Source organism: Poromitra crassiceps (assembly GCF_964638095.1).
Source record: "Poromitra crassiceps genome assembly, chromosome: 1".
NCBI lineage: Eukaryota > Metazoa > Chordata > Actinopteri > Beryciformes > Melamphaidae > Poromitra > Poromitra crassiceps.
Window position 1 is genome coordinate 31619660 of NC_139623.1, and position 26718 is coordinate 31646377.

Sequence of the window (26718 nt, forward strand, 5' to 3'; positions counted from 1 at the left end):
TTATGGCCGACTGTTCCACCTCTTGATGCGTGCTCTCTGTGCTGCTAGACTCCTCCATCTGGATTTCCTCATCGTGATCTCTCACCCTGTGGGGTCTTTCCGCTCCCTGATGGGACGTCCCGCCTCCCGCATCTGAACAGGTCCCTCTGGCGCCCCCCTCCCCCGGCCGAGGGAACAGCCCTCTCCTCATGGCCTCGTCCAGCTCCCCGGCAATGTCGTCCTGGTTATATTCTGCGCACAGATTCAGGATGGTCTCCAGTCTCTGTCGCTCCTGCAGAAAAGACGGCCGACAATATACTGTAGATCCCATTGCAGAGCAGCCTGAGATGTCCTAGTGTGTCATTGTCCTGTTTAGGCAGCTGTCCCTCAGCCGTTGGCAGTGGACAACTGTAACCTGATAGCAGGAGGGCCGAGGCTGACAGTTTGCCCCTCAAGAGGGGGTTCATAGTCCCTGTTCATCTAAACAGAATGGTACAGTAGCACTCTCTCATAGCTGGCAGCAGAGAATGAGTTGGATTACAGAAGTTGGATTGATTATGGTTGGTGCTTGGGTGTTTATGTGTACAATTAAACTTGCGTGACATGTCTGGCCCCCAAACATAGAAATGTAGGACATGGGCCAGTGTCAACTGACTGGCAAATGATGGCAATGTCAAATAAAGTGAGATTGCACTACAACATGTTTTAGATGTTGCTCATTTTAAAGTCTGGGTTCTATATAATCTTGTGATTGTCTTCAGTGTTCTGTTTATTTATTTGACATTAACCGGTTCTGTCTTTGCTGTCAGTTTATTGTCTCTCATCACTCTAGTCAACTGGATGCTTATCTTATATAGCAAAATAGCAGTTATGTAATTGTAATGCACATTGCATAAAATGGCTATTACAACTCATTAGGAATCTGCCAAGAGCAAGAATCATGGTGCCTGATGTGCTAATCACTGCTGCCTTGTTGTTCTACCATTCACCATTCCACTGGGCCCTCTGCTATTCAAAATATTCATGCAGTTAAAATAACCATGCCATCTCTGTCATGGGCATAGGCTTCAACTACAAGATTTACAGCTTAGACAGTTGTTTATTCTCATGCTGTCGCCGCTAGCCGGGTGTGGAGGCCCTTGGGAAAGTATAATGTCTATAATTAAGGAAAGCAGTGACACAATTACAACAAATCCAAAAACATATTTATGTGAAATTTAGATTTGCAAAGTGAATGGCTCATTAAATGCAGGCATAACACAACATTTTCAGCTATTTGTTTATTAACTGTTTCACATTATCAATTGGTTGAAGAAGCTGCTGACCTAGCCTAGAGTATGTGAAGAGCATTTGAGAGTAGGTAGAAAAATAAAAGCTACACCAAAGTGAGCTGGCAATGATGATGGAGTGCATCAATCATTAAAAAAATAAAAGAAATAATTATTAATTCATTTATTTACTTATTCATTGATTTATTATTATTTGTTGTGTTATTTGTATCTGAGGGAGGTGTAAGGAAGAAATGAGCAATTGGAGCGTGAGAGGAGGGAAGGAAGTGCTGTTCAGGTATAAATGCACATGGAAATGGATAGGCCTGATTCTATTCTGGCAGCATCTCTGTGCTGCTGACCCTGGTCCTGTTCCAGTAGGCTGATTATTTGTATTATTTATATACTTTATTATTTTTATTACCTTCAGCACATATAACAAATCGGATTATGATGAGGCAACGGTGTAGCTCACAGCTAATTCTCATTAAAGGTTTTTGTGAACACCCTATTGACTTATTGTACAGTCAGAAATAGGTATAATTGGACTCTATGCCGAACCAGCAGTTAGCCTCTTCCCATTGGAATTGATGCTAAAATTAAGTTCTGTTCCGCCTCTTCCTCTCTGCCCTTTACTTTTCTTGAGATAAAGTGCTGTGCAGCAGGCACTTTTGCCAATGTCAATGGGTATGATATGAAGTGAGAGAAAAAAAAATCCAGCATCGTGAGCCGAGTGTGCCAAGAGAACAATGTGCCTGATATAGCACATTTACCTCATTGAGAGGAAATCCTCTCTTTCTCTCTCTGAGCTATACGACTATCATTTTTTGTATGCCTCTTTAATCTGTGATTATAGAACAGCATAAGGAATCTACACCTCTACACCAATCCTAAACAAGGTCAAAGCTATTTCCTATCAGTGCTTTCGGTATTTGTGGATCAAATTTGTGTATGTGCACGCACTCATACATGTCTTCACATGCACAGAGAGTAAAGCAGTCAGCATTTAACATTTGTCAAGTAGACTAGAACAGAAGCAGAATACAACTAGAAATCACTGCACAACGCTGAACATTTCTTCAACAGTTAGTTGTTTCTGTAAACTTTGTCTTTGGGGTATGATTTTCCAACAAAATAGCACATGAAATGCAGTCAACATGGAAGTTTCAATTGTTGGACTTTCCATAACCATCACATGAACCCAACATAATGGTTGTGGCAACAACAAAAAAAGTCTATGGATTATTTCTATCAACTGATCCTTACTTGGGTCATGGGCTATCTGTTCAGCAAATTTCAGACAAATCTGTTTGTTTCTGTTTGAAATACCTTGCTAACAGACAGGTTTGAAAACACCCTTTGTATAGGTCTACCGCTGAAGGTATTGACCTAGTAACCTGTGCAGTGTGTAGGCCTACTGGTGAAGGTATTGACCTAGTAACCTGTGCAGTGAGTAGGCCTACCGCTGAAGGTATCGACTTAGTAACCTGTGCAGTGTGTAGGCCTAGCGCTGAAGGTATTGACCTAGTAACCTGTGCAGTGTGTAGGCCTACCGCTGAAGGTATTGACCTAGTAACCTGTGCAGTGTGTAGGCCTACCGCTGAAGGTATTGACCTAGTAACCTGTGCAGTGTGTAGGCCTACCGCTGAAGGTATCGACTTAGTAACCTGTGCAGTGTGTAGGCCTACCGCTGAAGGTATTGACCTAGTAACCTGTGCAGTGTGTAGGCCTACCGCTGAAGGTATCGACTTAGTAACATGTGCAGTGTGCAGACCTACCGCTGAAAGTATTGACCTAGTAACCTGTGCAGTGTGTAGGCCTACCGCTGAAGGTATCGACTTAGTAACCTGTGCAGTGTGTAGGTCTACCGCTGAAGGTATTGACCTAGTAACCTGTGCAGTGTGTAGGATTACCGCTGAAGGTATTGACCTAGAAACCTGTGCAGTGTGTAGGCCTACCGCTGAAGGTATTGACCTAGTAACCTGTGCAGTGTGTAGGCCTACCGCTGTAGGTATTGACTTAGTAACCTGTGCAGTGTGCAGACCTACGGCTGAAGGTATTGACCTAGTAACCTGTGCAGTGTGTAGGATTACCGCTGAAGGTATTGACCTAGTAACCTGTGCAGTGTGTAACCTGTGCAGTGTGCAGGCCTACCGCTGAAGTATTGACCTAGTAACCTGTGCAGTGTGTAACCTGTGCAGTGGGTAGGCCTACCGCTGAAGGTATTGACTTAGTAACCTGTGCAGTCTGTAGACCTACCACTGTATTGGGCTGTGCAGTGTGTAGGCCTACCACTGAAGGTATTGGGCTACAGTGTGTAGGCCTACCGCTGAAGGTATTGGGCTACTCAGAAGAGGGTTGAGTAGTTTTGACGATTAACATGCTTATTCTGTATGCACAGCAGTCAAACCCCTCCCAGTCCAACACAGTTCCATGCTGTTGTGACTAACTCTCTTATTTGTTACCAGAAACCTTTTGGTTCCTGAAATAGCCTGTGGAACTGTAAGGCTGGGAATTGCCCCCCTCTGTGGTGCCTTCAGCTGTCAGGTTGAGGCTAGGGTGGGGGCTGAGGAATGGCGGGGGGCTGGAGGGTGTGGATGAGGATGGATAAGAAGTATGTCTGTTCTAGTAAGTGTACTATGAATAAGTGAGACCTTCCTGTCAAGACGAGGCAGCTTCCAAAGTGAATGCCACTTGTCCTTTTGGTAAATATAGTGGTGAGCAATAACCAGCCACGCCCTCTGCGCTGGACCGTCAGACTTCGTGAAGAATGTACCCCGGCATGTCACTCGGTCCACATTGGTGAACCATGCCAGTAATGCCTTGGGGAGCTGAGCTAGTGGCTGTATGCCAGGAGACTTAGACAAGATATCACCACGCAGACATGGTGTCTACTATGCCAGCAGGCTCGATCCTTGTCCCACTTATTCTCACAGAAACACCGACAGTAAATATAAAGACCACCCATACACAGGAGATAGAAAAAACAAGGGTTCACAGGGGACAAACCAGTGATGCATCTTCAAAAATGCCTAAACAATCCAAAATACAGTCCCAAGTTCACATCAACATCTAGAAGTGGACCACCAATCCATTTCTATCATGTTGAAAATCTGAACATCTTATTCTCAAGTCTGAACTTATATCTAAAGTTCTGATCACTTACCAGTTTCTCCATCTCCTGCTCGCGGAGCCTCTCCTCTCTCTGCCAGCGGTGGTATTCCAGCAACTCGTCCTCATTGTCGTTGATCTCGGAGATGCTGTTCTTGCGTTCCCGGGCTCGGGGCTTCACAAGACAGGCCTCCCTGCTGGAGGATCCTGCAGCTGCCGTGCAAGAGGTCTTCCTTTGGCTACTAGGGCTAGCCAGAGGAGACGAACCAGACAGAGAACCCAGGCCTGGGATGAGGCCACTGCCCGGGCCGGGTTTCATCAGCCTGCGTTGGCCCTTGGGGCTCTCGGAGACTGGTTTAGGGGTGAAGATAAGTGAGGTGAGGGAGGATGACGCTAAGCCCTGCGATCCAGGAGCCCCTCTGCGGGACATGCACGGGCTCGGAGGAGGCAGTTCTCTCAGGCTGGGGGATCCATCACCCATGGGACTGGGTGGTCTCTTCTGTAGGGATGACCCTCTTACCCGAGGACTGGGCGGAGCCGCTGGGGGGAATTTGGCAATTGCTCTTTGGTTAGAGACGGGGGATGGGCTGTGACTTGAGCCAATATTTTCTGTGTCCTGACCTGGACCTCGGTAAGGGGGCGTGGGGCTCGATGTGGCCTCTGCTCGGACGTTCCTAAGAAGCCTGGGGCTCCCCTGGGCCCTCTGACCACTGGCACTTGAGGACCGTGGGTGGGGGACAGGGGTGTGGTTGATATGAGTGGAGCTCATGGACCGGGCAGGTACTGGAGGGGTTTTGTTGCCCAGGTTCTGGCCGGTGTAAGTGGTACCGTGTGTAGCTGATGGAGGGGAGGAGAAGAACGGGGAAGTGTTTTCATAGATGGAGTCCTCTGTCATGGCTGCTGGGTTGCACTGAAGAGAGAACAGGATGTCATCTATCCCATTGAGCATGATTGGAAAGGGGGACTGAGGAATAGGGTGCTGGGCCAGTTTACTAGACCCTGATAATGATGAGTCCTTCAACACCAGGGAGTCCTGGAGCTCTTTCTCTAGGTTGTTGGCCCTGGAGCCTCTGACTGGGTGACTGGAAACAGCGTGGTGGTTCCCATTCAGAGCACTACGGGAATCTGTAAGAAATTAGATAGAAACACCTGTGCATGAGGACTCCAGGAGAATAAATGAAGAGGACAAGCACACTTAAAGTAACCTGACATTGCCAGATGGTTTGTTTCACAGTGTGTTCGTGATCTCAGTTTTGCAAGTCGAGCTGTTTCGCAAGGTTACAGTTGAATGGCCACTTTGCCGAATTTCAGCTTTGTATCATTACAAAATCTGTAGTATATATGCAAATATTTAACTTCCTGGTCCAAATGCATGCACACTCACACACACACACACGGCACTTGCACGCACACACACACACACACACACACACACATGCACTCACTCACGCACACGCACACACACACACATACACACACACACACACACATACACACACACACACACACACACGCACACACAGCACTTGCACGCACACACACGCACACGCACGCACACACACACACACACACACACACACACACACACACACACACACACACACACACACACACACACACACACACACACTGTCTTGAGTTACCTAGATGGTGATAAATGTCCTTGGAGCCCCTTGTTCAAACCCAGTGGTCAGGATGTTTTGTTTCTCCACAGTTGTAATCCTATAGGGATCTGGAGCTGCTAAATATAAAGGCTACAGCCCCATACTTCAATCAGAGCAGACGCAATCAGCGCCTGCCTGGTCAGGAAAGAGTGAGCCTTACATACTGGACTGGGTGTGGTGGCTCATGCTGTAGGTCAGACAGTAGTGACGACCGAACCAATAAGGTCAGAGGAGAATGGATTCTAAATAGCATCGACGGCACAGTCATCACCGCAGGATAATATGAAATACAAGGGGTCACTTTTGAAGAAGACTTAAAATATATATATATATACTGTCATCCAGCAAACAGGGGCAACATAGTTTTTTGACTCCTTAAAATGTCTACACACCACATAACTCACTCAACACACCATCATCTTTCACAATGGGGTCACACCTTAAAGGGACAGCTCACCCTAAAATCCAAAATACATATTTTCCCTCTCACCTGTAGTGCTATTTATCCATCTATATCGTTTTGGGATAGTTGCCTGAGTTTTGGAGATATCGGCCGCAGAGATGTCTGCCTTCTCTTGAATACAATGGAAATGGATGGTACTCGGCTTGTGGTGCTCGAAGCACCAAAAAAATACATTTGAAAAACTCAACAGCATTGTCTCTTTCCACTGGAAGGGACACATGATTTCTGCTTCCAGAAATCATGACCCGGTTACTCAATATAATGCACAGACTCTGTTGTGAGCAGTTTCATGTAGGAACTATTTTCTTTTGCAGTCTCATGTAGCAGTTAGCAGCTAGTTCGGTCAAAAGAAAATAGTTCCTCCATGAAACTGCTCATAACGAGGTCTGTGGATTATCTTAAGTAACGGGGTCATGATTTCTGGAAAGAGACATTGCTGTTGAGTTTTGCTGTTGAGTGCCATCCAGTTCCATTGTATTTGGGAAAAGGCAGAAACTCTGCGGACGATATCTCCAAAACTCAGGCAACTAACACAAAACGATATAGATGAATAAATAGCAGTACAGCTGAGTGGGAATATATGTATTTTGGATTTTAGGGTGAGCTGTTCCTTTAAAGGGATAGTTCGGTTTGTTTGAAGTTGGGTCCTATCAGCTAGTCAGATACACTAACGTAATTAGGTACAGTGGTCTGGAAGCGGGGCGCAGTGTCTAACGAGATCCGGCACCCAGAGGAGCAGCCTCGCGCAGCCTCACACAGCCTTTTCTCTCTCAGTACTGGGGGTCAACAACTAAAACGTAATTTAGCCACCTCAAACAACGCCCACCTAAACAAATCGATATCTGTGTACATGCACGCTCTATTTGAGAATGTTCTGCGCTTTACTTTTCCGCCAAACAGTCATTTCATTTGGCACTACTTTTTCTCCCAACCGTATCACTACTGTATTCCTCCGCTAAACTCCTGCACAGAGCCGCGGTGCTGGATCACTCCGCAGATCACAGGTTATCTCAGTTCACAAAGTAGTTACATCGCGACTGCACGTCTGGAGTATTTTTCCCATCAATAATTCAACGATGGTGCGTGTTTGTGTATTTCCTGGCTGTTCAAACAGACAAAGATCCTGGTCTGGTTATCGGTTTCACCGTATTCCTTTGAAGAACCGAAGTATTACACAGTTGTGGCTTGTTGCACTGAATAGAGACATCAGCACTCCTCCCGAAAATTTGGCAGAACTTCGCGTTTGCAGTGCACATTTTTCTGAAGAGGATTATCAACAACCCATAGCAGATAAGAAGGACAAGCACTTTCTGAAGAGCGACGCTGTACCTAGACCACAGGTGAGATATGAAATAGGAATCACATCATGCTTGTAGGCTACTATCGCAATTTTTTTTTCTCTTTGGCGGAAAAGTAAAGCGCAGAAAATTCTCAAATAGAGCGTGCATGTACACAGATATCGATTTGTTTAGGTGGGCATTGTTTGAGGTGGCTAAATTACGTTTTAGTTGTTGACCCCCAGTACTGAGAGAGAAAAGACTGTGTGAGGCTGCGCGAGGCTGCTCCTCTGGGTGCCGGATCTCGTTAGACACTGCGCCCCGCTTCCAGACCACTGTACCTAATTACGTTAGTGTATCTGACTAGCTGATAGGACCCAACTTCAAACAAACCGAACTATCCCTTTAAGCCAAGACCAGCGATTTGAACAAAGCAGGTTATTATGTAGGCCACAGATAATGAGTTGTGAACAGGCTATTTCTGTATTCTGATAATGACCCTTTTTTATTTTCAGTCAAACCACACGACTACTGTATATCTGTCTGGAGATGGAGAAATCAGGAGTTGGGTGAATTTGGTAGTGCATATCTGTTAACAAGAACAAAATCCAACATGTGTTTTTTGTATTTTATATGAAAATATCTTTTCTCAGTTCTACATAAAACTGTCTAACAAGATTTACCAATCAAGAGTTTACAGTGACCTTAACTTATGGGGATGTGAGCCCTAAAACATGGATATTTTTCAACGTATACTGCGTCACTCTGTTCATATGTCATCCTACCCAAATGCCAAACTCACTCACACGTCTCAACTAACCTACTGTATATCAGATTGTATGATCCCTATTGAACATTCACCCCAGCCTTTGGGTCAGAAGTCCTGCGTTTTCCCTTGATTTGAGAATGGGGGCCCTGGAACCCAAAATGGTTGTAAAAATCGCAGCGTTATTTTGTACTGAAAACTGACCAGCTCACAAGCACAGCTTGATTTCTGACTCCCTGATTAATGAACCATTATCGACTGCATGTAGTATCAACAGACCATGTGTTTCACATCAAGTTTCACACCTCAATATGGAGTCAAATATTGCTTTACTGTAGGGCTGGGTGATTTAATATTATTGTTTATCATCTTTCAGTGGAATCATTTCGTGATGAAATGGTGATTTTGGGAGATTCTGCTGCTTTTTTAGTTGACCAAAGTATGAAACATTTTTTAAGGAATATTATTTGAATTTCTATTTTCTTTGACATCACACCTAACATTACCATTCGGTTCAACTGGATATAATTGATTCTGATTATGCGTACACAAGTCATATTGTGAAAAAATAAATCGTTGTGATTATCGTGATAATGATTTCAACAAATCACCCAGCCCTACTTGACTGTATGTAATGTTCAAGGTTCTTTACCAGTATGATGCAATCTAGTGGTGCCATGTCCATGGCTCCCTCCAGGCAGCATGCTCTTCATCCTCAGGGCCTCTTCTGGATGGTTGAAGCGGAAAAAGGCAGACTGACCAAAACACAGCATGCAGCCTGCCAGGGGAGGAGAGCATGTGGGCAACAAGCTGTCAGCGCTGTGGGTCCGTTCAGTTGTCACCTCTTCACATCAGCTTCATTTGGGTGGAGGAGGGTCGGTGCATGGCATGCACAGCCTCAAAATCATGAATACTACCCAAAGCTTGTAACTGAATGATTGATTGATACGATCCACAAATCATTAGTGTTGCTTTTTACAATACTTAAAAAGTCATCAACTATATATCAACCTTTTTTTCTCTGACCCCCCCCCCCTAGACCCCTAGTCTACAACTAGTCCCCCTAGTTGTAGACTAGCACATGCTTGCTCCGATACATGTGCAGTCGCCAGCCACTTCTTTTCACAGAGGGGTTTCACCGGCAGGACGTAGCGTGTGGGAGGATCGCGCTATTCCCCCCAATTCTCCTCTCCCCCGAACAGGCGCCCCGACTGACCAGAGGAGGCACTAGTGCAGCGACCAGAACTCATACCCCATCGGCTTCCCACCCACAGACATGGCCAATTGTGTCTGTATGAACGTCTCACCAAGCTGGAAGTAGCTCTACCGGGAAAGGAACCCGGGTCTCTCCGCTAGGTAAAAGCACTCTTGTAGGAGTGCTTTTACCTCTATACTACCCAGACTACCCAAAGGTTGTAACTGAATGATTGATTGATGCTATTCACAAATCATTAGTTTTGCTTTTCCAATACTTAAAATGTCATCAACTATCAACCTTGAATTTTTTACTTTCAACAAAGCCTCTGATTCTGATTAAAACCCAACACTGAATCAATCTAACATCCAAAGGCTCAACCAATCAAATACAGTATGTCCAGTGTGTCTGCAATCAATCAGCAGGTTTTCTTCTTTTCTTTCACAGAGCACGCAATACTGCATACTGTAAGTGTGTAAAACAACTTGGTAATATCTTTCAACCAATAGAATTTCAAAACAATAGGAGATAGATGTGTGGAAATCCACCTTTCTGTGAGATTTATGGAGGAATGCCTTGAATGTAAACCGCATTCCAACTGAACATGTGGCAAAGTAACGGGCTCCAAGAGTGCAAGCGTGTGATGGTTCCAGCATGAGTGTGAAGAAACAGGAATCCGACCTCCTGGCATGGACAGGCCAGAGAGACAGAGGAGAGGAAGACCAATCCAGCTACATAGATGAATAAAGGCTGCACCGATATGTGTCTACTTTGGGTAAAGTTGTTGGTACGCATTACTGCTGGACTGAGTAGGAAATCTGGCTGCTGATACATCACGCTGAATTAATAAAAAGTGATATATCATTTGTTTATGTCATCTAGATAGCAATTTATTCTTCTTCTAAAGAGTAGGAAGCTTATTGACTGTATAGTTGAGTCAAATTGAGTAGGTTAACTCACGTGCGTTTATGGTTTAACCTATAACTCAAAGCAGTTTTTTCTCCTTTTCCATTTTCAGTGGCTTTCAAGAATGCCTGATGTCGCTCCTGAGTCAAACGTTGAAGTCTTGTTTCCAACTGTGGTAGGTTGATATCTTTACAGATTTAAAGGTCCATATTGGCGATATTGATCAAAATGAAATGTGGAGGCCTGACCAATAGCTGGTAATATTCCTTATAATCCAAAATAAGCAGGTCCTTCCATTCAGAGCCCCATTTATTCAACGGTGCACGATAGTCCTTTCAATGAAGCAAAGCTTGAAGTATTCTTGTTCAGCGGCTGCTGCCTCCACACACACACACACACACACACACACACACACCGGCTGATCACCCTGCTCCAAATGACATTATGGTGTAGCTGTTGGCAAGGATCCCATGGAGAAGGGACTGAAGGGGGCGGGATACTTATGCCTTTATGACGGAAAGCATGCACACTATTGGAAGGACCAGGGACTGTTTTACCATTGTGTGGTTAAACCGTGTTGTTGTCCACTCTTCCCCCACTTTAGACATCTTAAAACTTAATAGGACCCAGTTTATCTGCAAAGTCTGTCTGTATTGTAGTGCTGCAAGCCTATAATAATCCTATAATAAGAAGGTCTGTGTGTGTGTGTGTGTGTGTGTGTGTGTGTGTGTGTGTGTGTGTGTGTGTGTGTGTGTGTGTGTGTGTGTGTGTGTGTGTGTGTGTGTGTGTCTGTGAGAGAGTGAGTGAGTGAGTGAGTGAGTGAGTGAGTGAGTGAGTGAGTGAGTGAGTGAGTGAGTGAGTGAGTGAGTGAGTGAGTGAGAGAGAGAGAGTGAGCAGTGCGTTCGGCCACAGCTATGCCATTTTACTTTCAGGAGCTGGTATTTTTAATTAGGTAATTAGGGCAGGCTAAAATAGGCAAAAATGGCTAATTAGTAGGGGTTTCACGATACACTCAGTTCACGATACGATACACGATATTGGGTTCACGATAACGATACGATACGATATTTTAACAATATTTTTTTGCGATCGATTTGTAAGTTGAGGGGGCGTCCTCCCCGCTAATTTCAGTAATTTCACAATTTTCATCCTCCGTGTCTGTAACGTCCCTCGTCTGTTCAAACAAAGCAATGAAAAGGAGAGCGAGCATGCAATCAGATGCAGATCAGTGCCACCATGTTCAGCTTCTTTTTCTCGCGATATGAGATTTCATCTCAACGATACATTTCGCCACGTTTTGATGTCACAATATATCGTGGGACGATATATTGTGACATCCCTACTAATTAGTGGCCAAAATGACTCAACACAAGTTGAGCACCATGGGGAGGTCCATTCTTTAGATACTGATGGAGCCCACCTGAGTGGCGGAGCACAGCTGAGCAGAGTTGGAATCAGCCAGGAGGGTGGACTATGAAAACCCTCTGGGGAGAGAGAAGAGAGGCTGCATGCCAACTCTGTGAGTGAGGCCTGACTAAATAACCAGTGATTGTGTGCTCCAACGGGTATCAGATTCCCTTTAATTCATTCCCTTTAATTAGCTTCCTACAATTTCCGTTCATTATTACAACAATTAGAGTGTAAGAAAAGAAAAAAGACAGCTATAGCAACTAGGGCTGGGTATCGTTTAAAAAATTACGATACCAGTTACCAATACCAATACCAGTAGCGTTAAAGTGATACTGATATAGAGTAGGTACTTCATTTGATAACTTTTTGTGTAGTATCGTCATTTTGAACATTTTGGTGGCATCTCGGCACACTGAACTGCCAACTCCATCACATACACCACGCTTAGCTTCACCACCACAGACTGTAGGGGTTTGTAGCTGCTACGGTAGTGGGCCAATCACACATCGTATTAAATCAAAGAACACTTGTGGTGATTGGCTGCGAGCAAAACCATACAAATAGTATTTTTTTTCTAGATCTGTGTACAAAAAGGATCGAATGCAGGTACTGGGTTATTTCGAAGGTATCGAGTACCGATACCCAGCCCTATAATTCACCTTATTCTTTGCACATACAAGGACGCTTCTGCATGACGTCATTTTGTAATCGTCCTTCCGTTTTAGACACAGAAGTAGATTTCGCCTACCTTTATCATTTTTAGACTTGCCAAAAAGCTGTTTTCAAGCAAAAACAAACAAACCGTTATAAAGTTTTAATATTTTGTCGGATGAGAACGTAACATTCACGTGACGAGTTTATCAGAATAACGCCTATTTGGACATTTTTAACGAGCAGCGAGGAGCGCTGGCTGGGTGACCGGCTGTCAACCCCTACAGTAGGCTACTGGCTGGCAGTGAGAAAACACTGTCGACGTACTTTTGTAACTAACGTTAAATGCCGACCAGGTACAGCCATTGGCTCCTCGCAGCATTAACGAACATGTAACTGAAGTTGGCTGCAGTGTAGCTTCTGAATGTTGCCAAACTTCATTCATATAGTGACGTTTTGTTTTGAAATTGGCCGCCAACTACCACTGAACCGGAAGAACATATTCATGAATAAGGTGAATAGAGGGTATGCACTGACACGCCCCCTCAATCAGGACTGAGTGGCAAAACATTCAGCGGGGCTGCGTTCCAATACCCATACTTGTACTTCTTTCTTGTAGTATGTACTGCCGCTGCCCTCACAAAGTATGGATTGTAGTGTGTAGCATGCATGCAAAATGCATACTATTGGGACACACTACATCTGTCGTCACGTGAGCTTCCTGAACTCCGACCTCTTGCTCACTTCCGCCGACGTCCGCAGCGCCACATTTGAGTTTTTTTTTTTTTTTTTTTCAATAAACAAAGTCTAGCAATAACAAACAGTACATTATACAAAAAATTCAGACTAAGCATTTACAAAATTGGAACAGACAATCAAATAAACAAATTGCTGTTATATTGTAATGTATGTTGTTGTTTCTAATAAACTGATGTGATGATACTTACATGCAGTCTCATTCTTAACAGTATAATAACGTGCATATTTCTGTCAGTGTTTTTATCATAGTTATTGACGTGTTCACGGCGTCATGGAGGTGGGCGTGGATTATACACGCAGCTCAGTCAGTGCGACGTAACTCCAGTAGGTGGCGGTAATGCACAAAAAGTTGTTTGCCAACCGCCATAAAACATTAGAAGAAGAAGAACTTCCGCTGCACAAAGGATTGTGGGGAAGTTTGGCTGGCGCAGCATGCATCAATGCATACTCCGAAATAGGAGCTGATGTAGTACAACATCCTGGTACTCTTGGCATACTGCATCTGACATACTATGTATTGGGACATACTAATTCTTTTTTTGCCTACTAAATAGTATGGAAGTATGGGTATTGGAACGGGGCCCAGGTTCCTCCCTGTTGTTTAGAGCAGCAGGTGTCATTTATCTAGGCTGATTACTGCATTCAAGCTGAACAATGCTGCCACTGTGTGGGTGTGGCCCCGCAGTGACTTCTGCCTGTGTGACATCACGTGCATACCCTCTATACAGAGCAATCTAGTAAGAGAGTGGCACCAGCGGAGGTCCAAAATGTGTGACTCAGTAGCTAATGAACAGCCAGGAAGGGGGCTCGCGCTGCGTTTGAATGCATAAAATAAAGCTGATAATATACCATTTGATTCTTTAAACGTCTGATCCTTTCAAAGTACATCACAAACGGTCCATTTTGCTGCAACTCGACAGCGCTGCTTAAACCACAACCTTACTTCTGGGAACCTTTGTGAGGTAAAAAACTGGTCCATTGGAGTGAATGGACATATCGCAACTCTTCTATTATATGGATCTGCCTCTATAGCAACAACATTTGTATTAGCCATATCATTTTATAGCATGTGCCTGTGTTTACCTTGTGTTAGGCGAATCGGCTTGGTAATGGGGAGGCCGTCTACAGAGCACTGGCTTCCACATGGGTGTAGGGTGATGCTGCCTGCCTGGTTGTCTATGTAGCAGTGGCGAGCGGCGATGCCGGCGCCGTGCAGAGGGATGTCTGTCTCCCCGCTGCCCAGCGTGGTCCTCCCTGCAACAGGACCAACATCAGTCACTGGAGATGCCTGTGGGCCTGTGAATACCTTGGTGGAGTATTCTGGGGCCTGCGGTTCAAAGCCCACGAGCCGAGGGGCGCTGGTCTCAAAGTAAAGCCCCGTCAAGGTCACAGCCACATGGGCGGAGTCACAAATGGAATGGGACTCAGCAAGTGGTTGAATGTGGAACAACAGGTGTTGGGTCTAAGAGATGTCTTAGTGACAGGCATCGCCTGGTAAACCAGCCAGTCACGTGATGTGGGTTCACGTGACCGGCTGCTTTACCAGGCTAACAGGCATACAGCCAGAGGCAAATAGTTTAACCACTAATTTTAGTGTCTCAACATTTGATTATAACTCACATCACCAACGCCTCCCCTTCTTCACCAAAAGCCACTGACACACAACCCACACCCCAACCCCACATCCCTGCAACCACACAATCACACACACACACACACACACACACACACACACACACACACACACACACACACACACACACACATACATACACACCAACCCCATATCCCTACAACCACACACACATGCACGCACGCACGCACACCCCAACCCCACAACCACACACACACACACACACACACACACACCCCAACCCCACATCCACACAACCACACACACATGCACGCACACCCCAACCCCACATCCACACACACACACACACACACACTCCAACCCCACATCCGTACAACCACACACACATGCACGGCTGCACGCACGCACACCCCAACCCGATCTCCAAAAAAATTGTAAAATAGCAACGTTTGTGGACATACGTTGGTATTTTACGATGTCGGCTAAGAAATTGTAAAATGGGAACGTATGCGTCTACAGCGGTGGGCGTGGTTTGGGCGTGTTTTACGGAGATTTTCTGTTTCTAACCCCTCCCCCTACTCTAATCCTCACCCTAACCACTCAGAACGTTACTATTTTACATTTTTCGAGCCGAAATTGTAAAATAGCAACGTTGGTCCATATCGTTGGTATTATACAATTTTCTAAGAGACTGTGTTGCCCAACCCCACATCCACACAACCACACACAGTCACACACACACCCCAACCCCACATCCCTACAACCACAACCACACACACGCGCACGCACGCACGCACACCCACCCACACACACACACACACACACACACACACACACACACATGTTGCAACCCCACATCCCTACAACCACACAACCACATACAAACACGCACACGCGCGCGCGTGCACACACACACACACCCCAACCCCACATCCCTACAAACACACACGCGCGCACACACACACACACACACACACACACACACACACACACACACACACACACACACACACACACACACACATATGTTAACGCCAGGTGTAAATGGCCTCTCAGTTTAGCTCCTCCTTTAGAGGCCATGCTGAGGCTGTCCTGCACTCCATTTTGTATGGCTATGCTATGCAATGCACACAGTTTACCAAAATCTTCTTCCTCGTGAGTCCACCTGTTTGACCTCACTGACCTGTGTCCAGCTCACTTAGCGCCCTCTATCGACCAGTTTATACTCATTTATCTAATAGGCCTGCATGTGAAAAAGGCCCATGGCACACACACACACACACACACACACACACACACACACACACACACACACACACACACACACACGCATACACACACAGGGAGGTGACAGAGGAGGGAGGTGACAGTGGGACACACAAACACACAGGAGGTGGGAGGGAGGGAGGTGACAGTGGGACACACAAACACACACAAATTCCTCGTATGTAACTTGCATACTGTGGCAATAAAAGTGATTCTGATTCTAATTCTGATTGGTATTGTTCATCATAGTGTGCCACAGTTGGAATTGCACCCATGTCTGTGATTTTTCTTGCACCATCTGTCTAGCGAAGAGCCCAGACACCACAGAGAGAGAGGGGGGGGGATAGAGAGAGAGGGGGGGGGGGGGGAGGGAGGGAGGGAGAGAGAGAGAGAGGGGAGAGAGAGGGAGAGGAGAGAGAGGAGGGAGGTGACAGTGGGACCCTGAATGTGAGTCTTCTGGGATTTTCTTTGTGCTGCCTTGCCTCTGCGGTTTACTGCTACTATTGTGTGTGTGTGTGTGTGTGTGTGTGTGTGTGTGTGTGTGTGTGTGTGTGTGTGTGTGTGTGTGTGTGTGTGTGTGTGTGTGTGTGTGTGTGCCATGGGCCTTTTTCACATGCAGGCCTATTAGATAAATGAGTATAAACTGGTCGATAGAGGGCGCTAAGTGAGCTGGACACAGGTCAGTGAGGTCAAACAGGTGGACTCACGAGGAAGAAGATTTTGTGTGTGTGTGTGTGTGTGTGTGTGTGTGTGTGTGTGTGTGTGTGTGTGTGTGTGTGTGTGTGTGTGTGTGTGTGTGTGTGTTGTGTCATCATGTGGCTGTGTTAACCAGAACCAGAAGCTAGATTTCACATTTTTCTGTGAATGGATCACGATGAGATTTAAGCAAAATCTATAAGCAAAATGTTGCTTATAAAAAGATGATCTAGTGATACAACTGACTCAATTCAAACAGCAAGTGTACACACACACACACACACACACACACCTGCCTACCCACGCTCATACTCTCTCTCTCTCTCACACACACACACACACACACACCTACCCATACTCTCTCTCTCTCACTCTCACACACACACACACGCATGCCTACCCACGCTCATACTCTCTCTCTCACACACACACACACGCCTACCCAACCTCATATTCTCTCTCTCTCTCACACACACGCACGCCTACCCACACTCATACCCTCTCTCACACACACACACACACACACACACACACACACACACACACACACACATGCTCATACTCTCTCACACACGCTCATACTCTCTATCTCTCTCTCTTCTCTCTCTCTCTCTCACACACACACACACACACACACACACACACACACACACACACACACACACACACACACACACATGTTTCTCACCATCTGGTAGGGGCAACAAGGTGATGGCTGTGCTCAAGCGACCACTCCCCAAACTGACCAGGTGGGGGCGCTCTGCCTGGACTTTCAGGGACTTGCCCGTCTCGATCAGGCCTAAAGGAGTACCGGTACTCTATCAATAGAAAATCAGATGGAAAACATCATCACCACATGACCTTGAGACCATTACCTTTTCTTGAGAATATATCACTTTAAAACACATTTGAACAGCTTGGGAGTCAGCTCCGAGAGGAGATTGAAGCACTTGGCAGCCAGGACGGAGAGGATGAAGAATAGCTTCTTCCCCCAGGCCATTAGGGCCCTCGACAATACTAATAAGAGTTAGGGCTCCTGCCACATTATTATTATTATATTATTTATTGACGGTATACCTTTTATTTAACTTTTATTTGATCTTTTATCTATTTTACAACGGTCAATGTTGCTCCATATACGGACTCGCCATAGCCTGTACAGTTTTTCAACTTTTAACCTGACTTTTAATTTATGGAAGTTAATGACATGTTCACTTAGGTTCAGGAGCAGGGCCATGCCTCAACCACTTCTCTAACCACGCCTCTAACCACACCTCAATTACCTGGCAGGTTACATATACCTGGTGAACCTGTCCTGCCCTGTTTGTCTCAGATCGTCTCAGTTCTCTTTACCCACCCTCCCTTCCCTTTATCCCTACCCCCATCCCTCATCCCTTCATCAGCAATCCCTTCATCCCTCATCCCTACCTTCAACCCTCATCCCAACCCTCATCCCTTCATCCCTACTAGGGCTGTTCGATTTTGCCTAAAAATTTAATTGACGATTTTTTCTCTCAAAACTCGATTTTCGATTTCGATTTTTTTTTATACTATTATACTTCTCTAAACATTTGTTGCCTTGCAGAGCTCTTTTTTTCCTCTTTTTTTCATAAGTGACAAATTATGCTTTTACTCTGAAGGCAGAACAACCCAACTTCCTGTTTTAGCCTAACTTGCTATGCCTAACTTCCTGGCTGTTGCTTGCTAACCTGCAGTCACTTGACACTGGTGGATTTGCGCTTTTGGAGGTGAGTCCTAACGTTACTCGGTGGCCTCACATATTGTTATGTGAACTAAAGGCAACATTTCAGCGTCCAGTGATAACGTCTTTGTTCGTGCGCGCGCGCGTGTGTGTGTGTTGTGGTAATCGTTATCTTGCACAGCCCGCCCCGCAGTGCAACACGCTGCTCAGTGCTCACACACTGTGCTTTTTGGAGGGGTTGAAATAAGTTCATTGCTGCTGTCTTTAGTAGCCAGTAGTAGTCACAGCCTCCAGAGAGACTTTACAGTACGAGTAGTGTGATGTATGCTTGCTGCTACAGCACGCGTACATGACAGAGAGCCGCCCCGGCGTAATGTAATTACCCTAGTTAAAAAAAAATGATTTTACGATTTTCATTTTTTTAACATCGTCCTAACTAATTAATTCGATTACGATTCAAAATCGATTTATCGAGCAGCCCTAACCCCTACCCTCAACCCCTATCCCTTCATCCCTACCTTCACCCGTCATCCCTCATCCCAACCCCCATCCCTTCATCCCTCATCCCTACCCTCACCCATCATCCCTCATCCCAACCCTCATCCCTTCATCCCTCATTCCTTCATCGCCTCATCCCTACCCTCACCCTCCTAACATCCTCATTCCTTCCTGTCAAATCTGGTGCATGTCTCTTTCATGTCTAATTCCCAGGATCTGTCTGGGGGGGTCTGAAATCAGCTCGGACGTAAACACGCCTGAGAAGCAATCTGCTCGGGCAGCACATGCCGAGACGGAACCCCCAACGCTGAGTCTCCCTCTGCCCGGTCTTCAGTTCCTCCTCCCAGACCAGATAGATGTCAACGGATGACATCTCCATGCACCCTCACCTGCACGTCAACACATACACATTTCAATCTTCATTAAACTTTTAAACGATATATTGTTGTGGTGTGGTCCTTGCTAGTGAATAAATCCTAGTTCTTCATCTTGTGTTGTGCTGTGACACTGTGTTGTCTTTCTGTTCCTGTGTTGTCTTGTCTAGAATGCACAGTCTTGGAGTGGCTGCGGCCCTAATTTCGCTGCCCATTACCTGTAATGTGTATGTGACTAATAAAACCTTGAACTTGAACTTGAAGTGGGTTTGTAGATTTGCCTCTAATCTCACTCGACCACACGGACCCCCATCTGATAAGATTTTTGCTTTGAGATGTTTTATTACAGAATGTGTATAAAACCCATGAGCAAAGTAGTCATACATTTGCTGCGATTGGTTAATTAGCCATCTTTCAGGTTGCACAGCATTATGGGTGGTGGTTTACCCTTCTATGTCTTGGTTAGTGTTATCCTAGTCTCTCCCCAAACTCAAATATTATGTTGAATCGCTGCACTCCGCATACTACATAAGTGAGTCTGTGACACTTCACAGCCACTGCTGGTTTTTGAAGGCGGGTTGAAATTGAATGAGTGACAGGTCGTAGCACTGATGAGAGAGCGGTTCGAAAAATGGGCTACGCCTCCCGTGTCGTCTGATCGCAAATCGTTACTGATTGGGGAGGACTGAATTCATCACTGGCATATTACTGGCCAGGTGAACGGTTCCCATGCAGTAATGTGCAAGCGCAAGAACTCTCATGGGTCTGGTGTTGAGACTAGTGTTATCCCTGTGTGTGCTAAATTATCCAGGAAACCAGAGGTTTCAGCCAGGACGGACTGGCTGAAACATACAACGTATGTCAACATACTGGTATTTCCAGTATGTTGACATTACATTACATTACATTACATTACATTACGTCATTTGCCCGTCATTTGGCCACCCATAAACTATGCAACACAGTCTATGACAACTACAACTTCTGAAGGAATAGTGGCAAAGTGGTTTAGGTTAGTTTTTTTTTTGTTTTTTTTAAGAGAGCGAGAGAGAGAAAGAAGTTAGTTTCAAGAAGGGCCCAGATGGAGCCTGAAAAGGTGTGTCTTTAATCTTTTCCGAAAGATCGGCAGTGATTCGGCCGTCCTGACCGAAGGTGGAAGCTCGTTCCACCATTTTGGTGCCAGGGACGAGAAGAGTCTTTTGGAAGAGAAGGACTTTTGAGCCCCCGTAGCGTAGGAGGGGCGAGGCGACCTGCACTGGTGGAGGAGCCGAGGGAACGGTGAGAGATTTGGAGCCTGACCATATTAGATTGTAAGTACAGAGGGGCTGTCTGGTGTACTGCCCTGTAGGCCAGAACCAGTGTTTTGAATGTAATGTGTGCCGAGATTGGAAGCCAGTGAAGGTCACGGAAGGGGGGAGTGACATGAGAGAATTTGGGTTGGTTGAATACCAGACGGGCTGCAGCGTTCTGAATGAGCTGAAGCGGACCGATGTCAGCGGCAGGAAGGCCGGCCAGGAGCACGTTGCAGTAGTCCAGGCGGGAGGTGATAAGTGACTGGACCAGGAGTTGTGTCGCATCCCTGGTGAGAAACGGGCGGGTTTTGCGGATGTTGTACAGGGAGAACCTACAGGAGCGAGCTGTCGCAGCAATGTAGGCCGAGCAAGACAGCTGGTTGTCAATGATCACCCCAAGGTTTTTAGCTGTTTGGGAGGGAAGTACAGTGGTATTGTCAATGAAGATGGAGAGGTCTGCTAGAGGGCAGTCTTTCCCTGGGAGGAAGAGTAGCTCTGTCTTACCAAGATTGAGCTTAAGGTGGTGGGCAGACATCCAGTCACCAATGTCTTTGAGGCATGCAGAGATGCGTTCCTCGCTTTGGGTGTCTGAGGGGGGGAAGGAAAGGTAAAGCTGGGTGTCATCTGCGTAGCAGTGATAAGAAAAGCCATGAGATGAGATGACATGACCGAGAGATCTGATATAGAGAAGGAAAAGCAAGGGGTCCAGGACAGAGAGGAGTTGATGAGGGTAGTGAGGAAGGGAGATAGGTCAGGAGAGATGGTTTGGAGGAGAGAGGAAGGGATAGGATAGAGGGAGGGTTGCGGAGGGTGGAAAATAGTTTGCTGGGGTTAGATGCGATTTCAGAGATGAAAAAGGAGGTTTTTGCTTTTGAGACAGCAGAGGTAAAGTTGGAGTGGATAAGGTGGTAGGAAGATAGATCTTCCGGGTGGTGTGATTTTCTCCATTTCCTCTCAGCTGCCCGAAGCGCTGTTCGATGAGTTCGCAGAGATTCAGTCAGCCAAGGAGCAGGGGGAGAGGATCAGGCAGGCTTAGTGGTGAGTGGGCAAAGAGAATCAAGAGCGGAGGAGAGAGAGGATAGAAGAGTGGTGGAAGCCTCCTCAGCAGACAAGAGAGAGAACTGCTCGGCTGAGGGAAGCAAGGAGAGGACAGCAGAAGAGAGGGCGTTAGGTGAGAGAGTTTTTAGGTTGCGACGGGAGGTGATAGAGTGCGGGGGTGATGGGTGGGAGGTGGGGAGCGAGATGGGAAGGGAGAAGGTTATAAAGTGGTGGTCGGATACAGGAAGAGGGGTCACAGTGAGGTTGGAGGTGGAGCAGGATCTGGTGAAGACCAGGTCAAGCACGTTCCCTGCTTTGTGAGTTGGAGGGGATTGAGAGAGGTAGAGGTCGAAGGATGAGAAGAAGTTCAAGAAAGGCAGAGATTGCAAGGTTACCGACTGGATGCTGAAGTCGCCCAGGAGAATGAGTGGCATACCATCCTCAGGAAAGACTGAGAGAAGGGTGTCCATCTCATCGAGGAAGTCACCAAGCAGACCAGGCGGGCGGTAGATTACCACAATGTTGAGCTTGATGGGTAGGGATACGGCAACTGCATGGGACTCAAAAGAGGATATAGAGAGATGAGAGAGAGGAGTGACAGTGTAGGTCCATTTGGGAGAGATGAGGAGACCAGTGCCTCCCCCACGGCCAGGCTCTGGGGGTGTGGGAGAAGGAGTACGCAGCAGAGAGAGCGGCAGGCGTAGCAGTGTTTTCAGGTATGATCCAGGTCTCTGTGAGGGCTAGAAAGTGGAGGGATTGAGATAGAGCATGAGCTGAGATGGTCTCACTTTTCTTAACAGCTGACTGGCAGTTCCAGAGTCCTCCAGCAATAGTAAAAGGAGTACTTGTGCGCTTAGGGTAGGAAAGATTATCTGGGTTACTACGCCTATGGGTTGAGGTTACAACAGGGATGAGGAAACGACACATAGTTAGGTCTTTGGATTCAAATTGCTTTCCAAGCCATTTTCCAAACCATAATACTGAATAATGTTCAGTGATCAGCAGGACTATGGTGATATTTTCAGATAGGCTATCTGTTAAAGCGCCCCATCATTATGTATTCATAGTTTGAACTGCGGATAACTGTGCTCATCTTAGACACACATGAAATGGATAGTGAGCTGTGAACTTTTCCATGACTGACGAGATATTCAATGAAGAAATGGTCCTCAGTTTATATGTGTGATTAAGTGAAATCTGAAGTCACAAAACATTTTGAGAAAGACTTTGTTGGAGAGGTTGGGTCTGCAAATATCTAGTAAAGAACAGTTTTTATACCAACACAGCAATGTAAACCAACTGGCATGCCGACTGTCACTGACATATTTTGACCAACTGTATTTTGTGGACTGGACAGTGGCCTTCAACATTTTCATGTAGCTGGAAAAGCCGGAAATTGTATGGCACAAAGTGTGACTGTAGGATTGCTTGAAATGAAACAGTGGTGGAAAGCAAGAGGGAGAGCGCAACGTGTTCCATAGAGAGAGTGCCCATCCTCAAAGTACACACAGATTCTCAGATTTATTGATGTTAGTAGCTGAAGAAAAAAAACACTTGCACTTGAAGTAATGACTCACCTGTAAGACCTGGTGCGTCTGTCGCCCATGCTCTGCTAGATTCCTGTTCACACGCTCCATGTCAGCAAAACTGTCTGACACATGAAGATCCTGGAGTGCATGCGCGCAGACGCACACACACACACACACACACACACACACACACACACACACACACACACACACACACACACACACACACAGAGGACAATGTGAGGTTGAATGGCAGCACTGGGAATACCGCTACTACAGCTCAGCTGCACTACAATAGGAACAGTGCTCTCCTTAGAAAGCCCTCTGTCCCAATTATAAGCCCACGTGACACGGGCACCCTGTCAAAAGCACTATACTGCCTCATTGTCCCAATTATAAGCACACGTGACACGGGCACCCTGTCAATGATAAGCCCACGTGACACGGACACCCTGTCAATGATAAGCCCACGTGACACGGACACCCTGTCAATGATAAGCCCACGTGACACGGACACCCTGTCAATGATAAGCCCACGTGACACGGGCACCCTGTCAATGATAAGCCCACGTGACATGGGCACCCTGTCAATGATAAGCCCACGTGACACAGGCACCCTGTCAATGATAAGCCCACGTGACACGGGCACCCTGTCAATGATAAGCCCACGTGACACGGGCACCCTGTCAATGATAAGCCCACGTGACACGGGCACCCTGTCAATGATAAGCCCACGTGACACAGGCACCCTGTCAATGATAAGCACACATGACACGAGCACCTTGTCAATGATAAGCACACATGACACGAGCACCCTGTCAATGATAAGCACACATGACACGGGCACCCTGTCAATGATAAGCACACATGACACGGACACCCTGTCAATGATAAGCACACATGACACGGACACCCTGTCAATGATAAGCACACATGACACGAGCACCCTGTCAATGATAAGCCCACATGACACGGGCACCCTGTCAATGATAAGCCCACGTGACACAGGCACCCTGTCAATGATAAGCCCACGTGACACGGGCACCCTGTCAATGATAAGCCCACGTGACACGGACACCCTGTCAATTATAAGCACACATGACACGGGCACCCTGTCAATTATAAGCACACATGACACGGGCACCCTGTCAAAAGCACTATCTACTGCCTCATTGTCCCAATTATAAGCACACTTGACACGCCGACACGGGCACCCTGTCAATGATAAGCCCATGTGACACTGTCAAAAGCACTAGACTACCTCATTATTCCTCTATAACAAGCAAGGCAGAGCAATACATCAAGAAAACACCACTGATTTATGGTTTAGCCTCATGAAGCAGTGCTTCTCAACCTTTTTCATGTCAAGGACCCCTAAACTGACACAAATTAGACCACGGACCCCCATTTGATAAGGTTTTGTCCCAGGGTCCCCCATGATAAGATTTTAGATTTAGATGTTAAAGTGAATGAAACCCAAGACCAAAATAGTCATTGTTACTTATGGATGGTATTATAGTGAACATAAATGATTCCCCTTTTTGCTGGGGACCCCCTGGAACCACCTCAAGGACCCCTGGGTGTCCCCGGACCCACTTTGAAAACCACTGTTAAGACGGATTCCCATTCTTAGATGCTAGAGAATGTGACACTGCCTCAGCAGGTGTTCAACCATAAACATAACCGTCTGATCATGTGATGACTCAAATGTGCTCTTGGAGTCCCAACAGAGTCTGTGGAGGGTGTGTGCTGCAGGTGCTGTAGACATTTTGGGTCAGACCACTGCTTCCTCTGACCGTGATTCACCGTGACTCACACACTGACACACACACACACACACACACACACACACACACACACACACACACACACACACACACACACACACACACACACAGAGAGAGACACACACACACAGCTCGCTCTCTCTCTCACACACACACACACACACACACACACAGAAACAACACACACACACAACGAGACTCAGAAACAACACACACACACACACACACACACACAGAAACAACACACACACACACACACACACACACACACACACACACACACACAGACAGACAGACACAGACACAGACACAGAAACAACACACACACACAGACACAGAAACAACACACACACACACACACACACACACTCTCTCTCTCTCTCTCTCTCACACACACACACCATGTTCACAGACAGATGCTACAGATTAGATCCAGCTGTAGGCACATGGTCATATCAGTCAAGAGGAAAACAACCTGCGGCCGGGGACCAGATGTCACACACACACACACACACACACACACACACACACACACACACACACACACACACACACACACACACACACACACACACACACACACACACACAGATGACTCGCCATGTTTGTCTGCAGTCTGCTAGAAGATATCCATGTCTGTCACTATCTCCCGCCTGTGTTGTCCTGACAGCAGTTTAGATCATAGTTGATGTATCAACTCTGCATTCCAAACAAGACTGAAATAGACACAACAGTCTAGTATTTCATCTATAATAGTGGACCTGGGTGCAAAGTCAACTTTGTATTTCTAAAAGTCAGCTTCTCAGAACTAAGAAATCAGTCTCCACCATGCATTTTTCAGTTTATCTAATTGGTTTTTAAAAGGTTTCATAAAACCATTGTAAAAGTCCATAGAGGAGCATAATCCTTCAATTCAGGTGAAAATATTAAAATGATTAAAATGAAAATTGCCGTTACAATTTTTTTCACCCATCAACAATATGATAAATTACTTCATACTTGACTCATCTCATTCTCATTTCAGAGGTTACACTGGCACATTTTATTGTTTCCAGTGATCTGGATTTCACACAATGAGATTATTGTTGGGAAATGAGCACTAAAATAGGATTCTATATCAACCCACTCACATCACGAATCATGACTCTTGCATTAAAGAAGGCTTAGTATGATGACATCACTGCTCAAGTCAAACTCTTGAGACTGTAGCCCAAACGACACCGAGCAGCTCTCCTCAAGCGTAGCTCTGGTTGTGCCTGATGTCACTTCAGACGGCTAAAACCTAAGATCCCAATCTGACAATCGTGTCCAGTGTGTGGGCCTGAGAGGACCCAGTGACACAGAGAACAGACCCCCCTCCTGTTCCACTGGACCCCCCACTCCTCTACTGTCAGCCCACTGCCTGTCAACACTGGCCTCCTCTGATACACATCCACACACTCACACCCCGGACACAAGTGTGTCAGTCTCTCTCTCACACACACACACACACA

The 26718-nt window shown here is 46.1% G+C and overlaps 1 protein-coding gene across 1 annotated transcript in view; it reads right to left on the minus strand.

The window, feature by feature from the left end:
* phldb1a (pleckstrin homology-like domain, family B, member 1a) overlaps positions 1 to 23546 on the minus strand; it is a gene marked incomplete at its 5' end in the record, with an annotated part of 45672 nt that extends 22126 nt beyond the window's left edge. The window contains 6 exons of the mRNA XM_083641457.1: positions 20 to 271; positions 4414 to 5483; positions 9181 to 9306; positions 14533 to 14703; positions 17694 to 17823; positions 23487 to 23546. Coding sequence (XP_083497583.1) covers positions 20 to 271; positions 4414 to 5483; positions 9181 to 9306; positions 14533 to 14703; positions 17694 to 17823; positions 23487 to 23546 — 1809 coding nt within the window. The remainder of the gene's footprint in view (positions 1 to 19; positions 272 to 4413; positions 5484 to 9180; positions 9307 to 14532; positions 14704 to 17693; positions 17824 to 23486) is intronic.
* Between the last annotated feature and the right edge of the window lie 3172 nt (positions 23547 to 26718).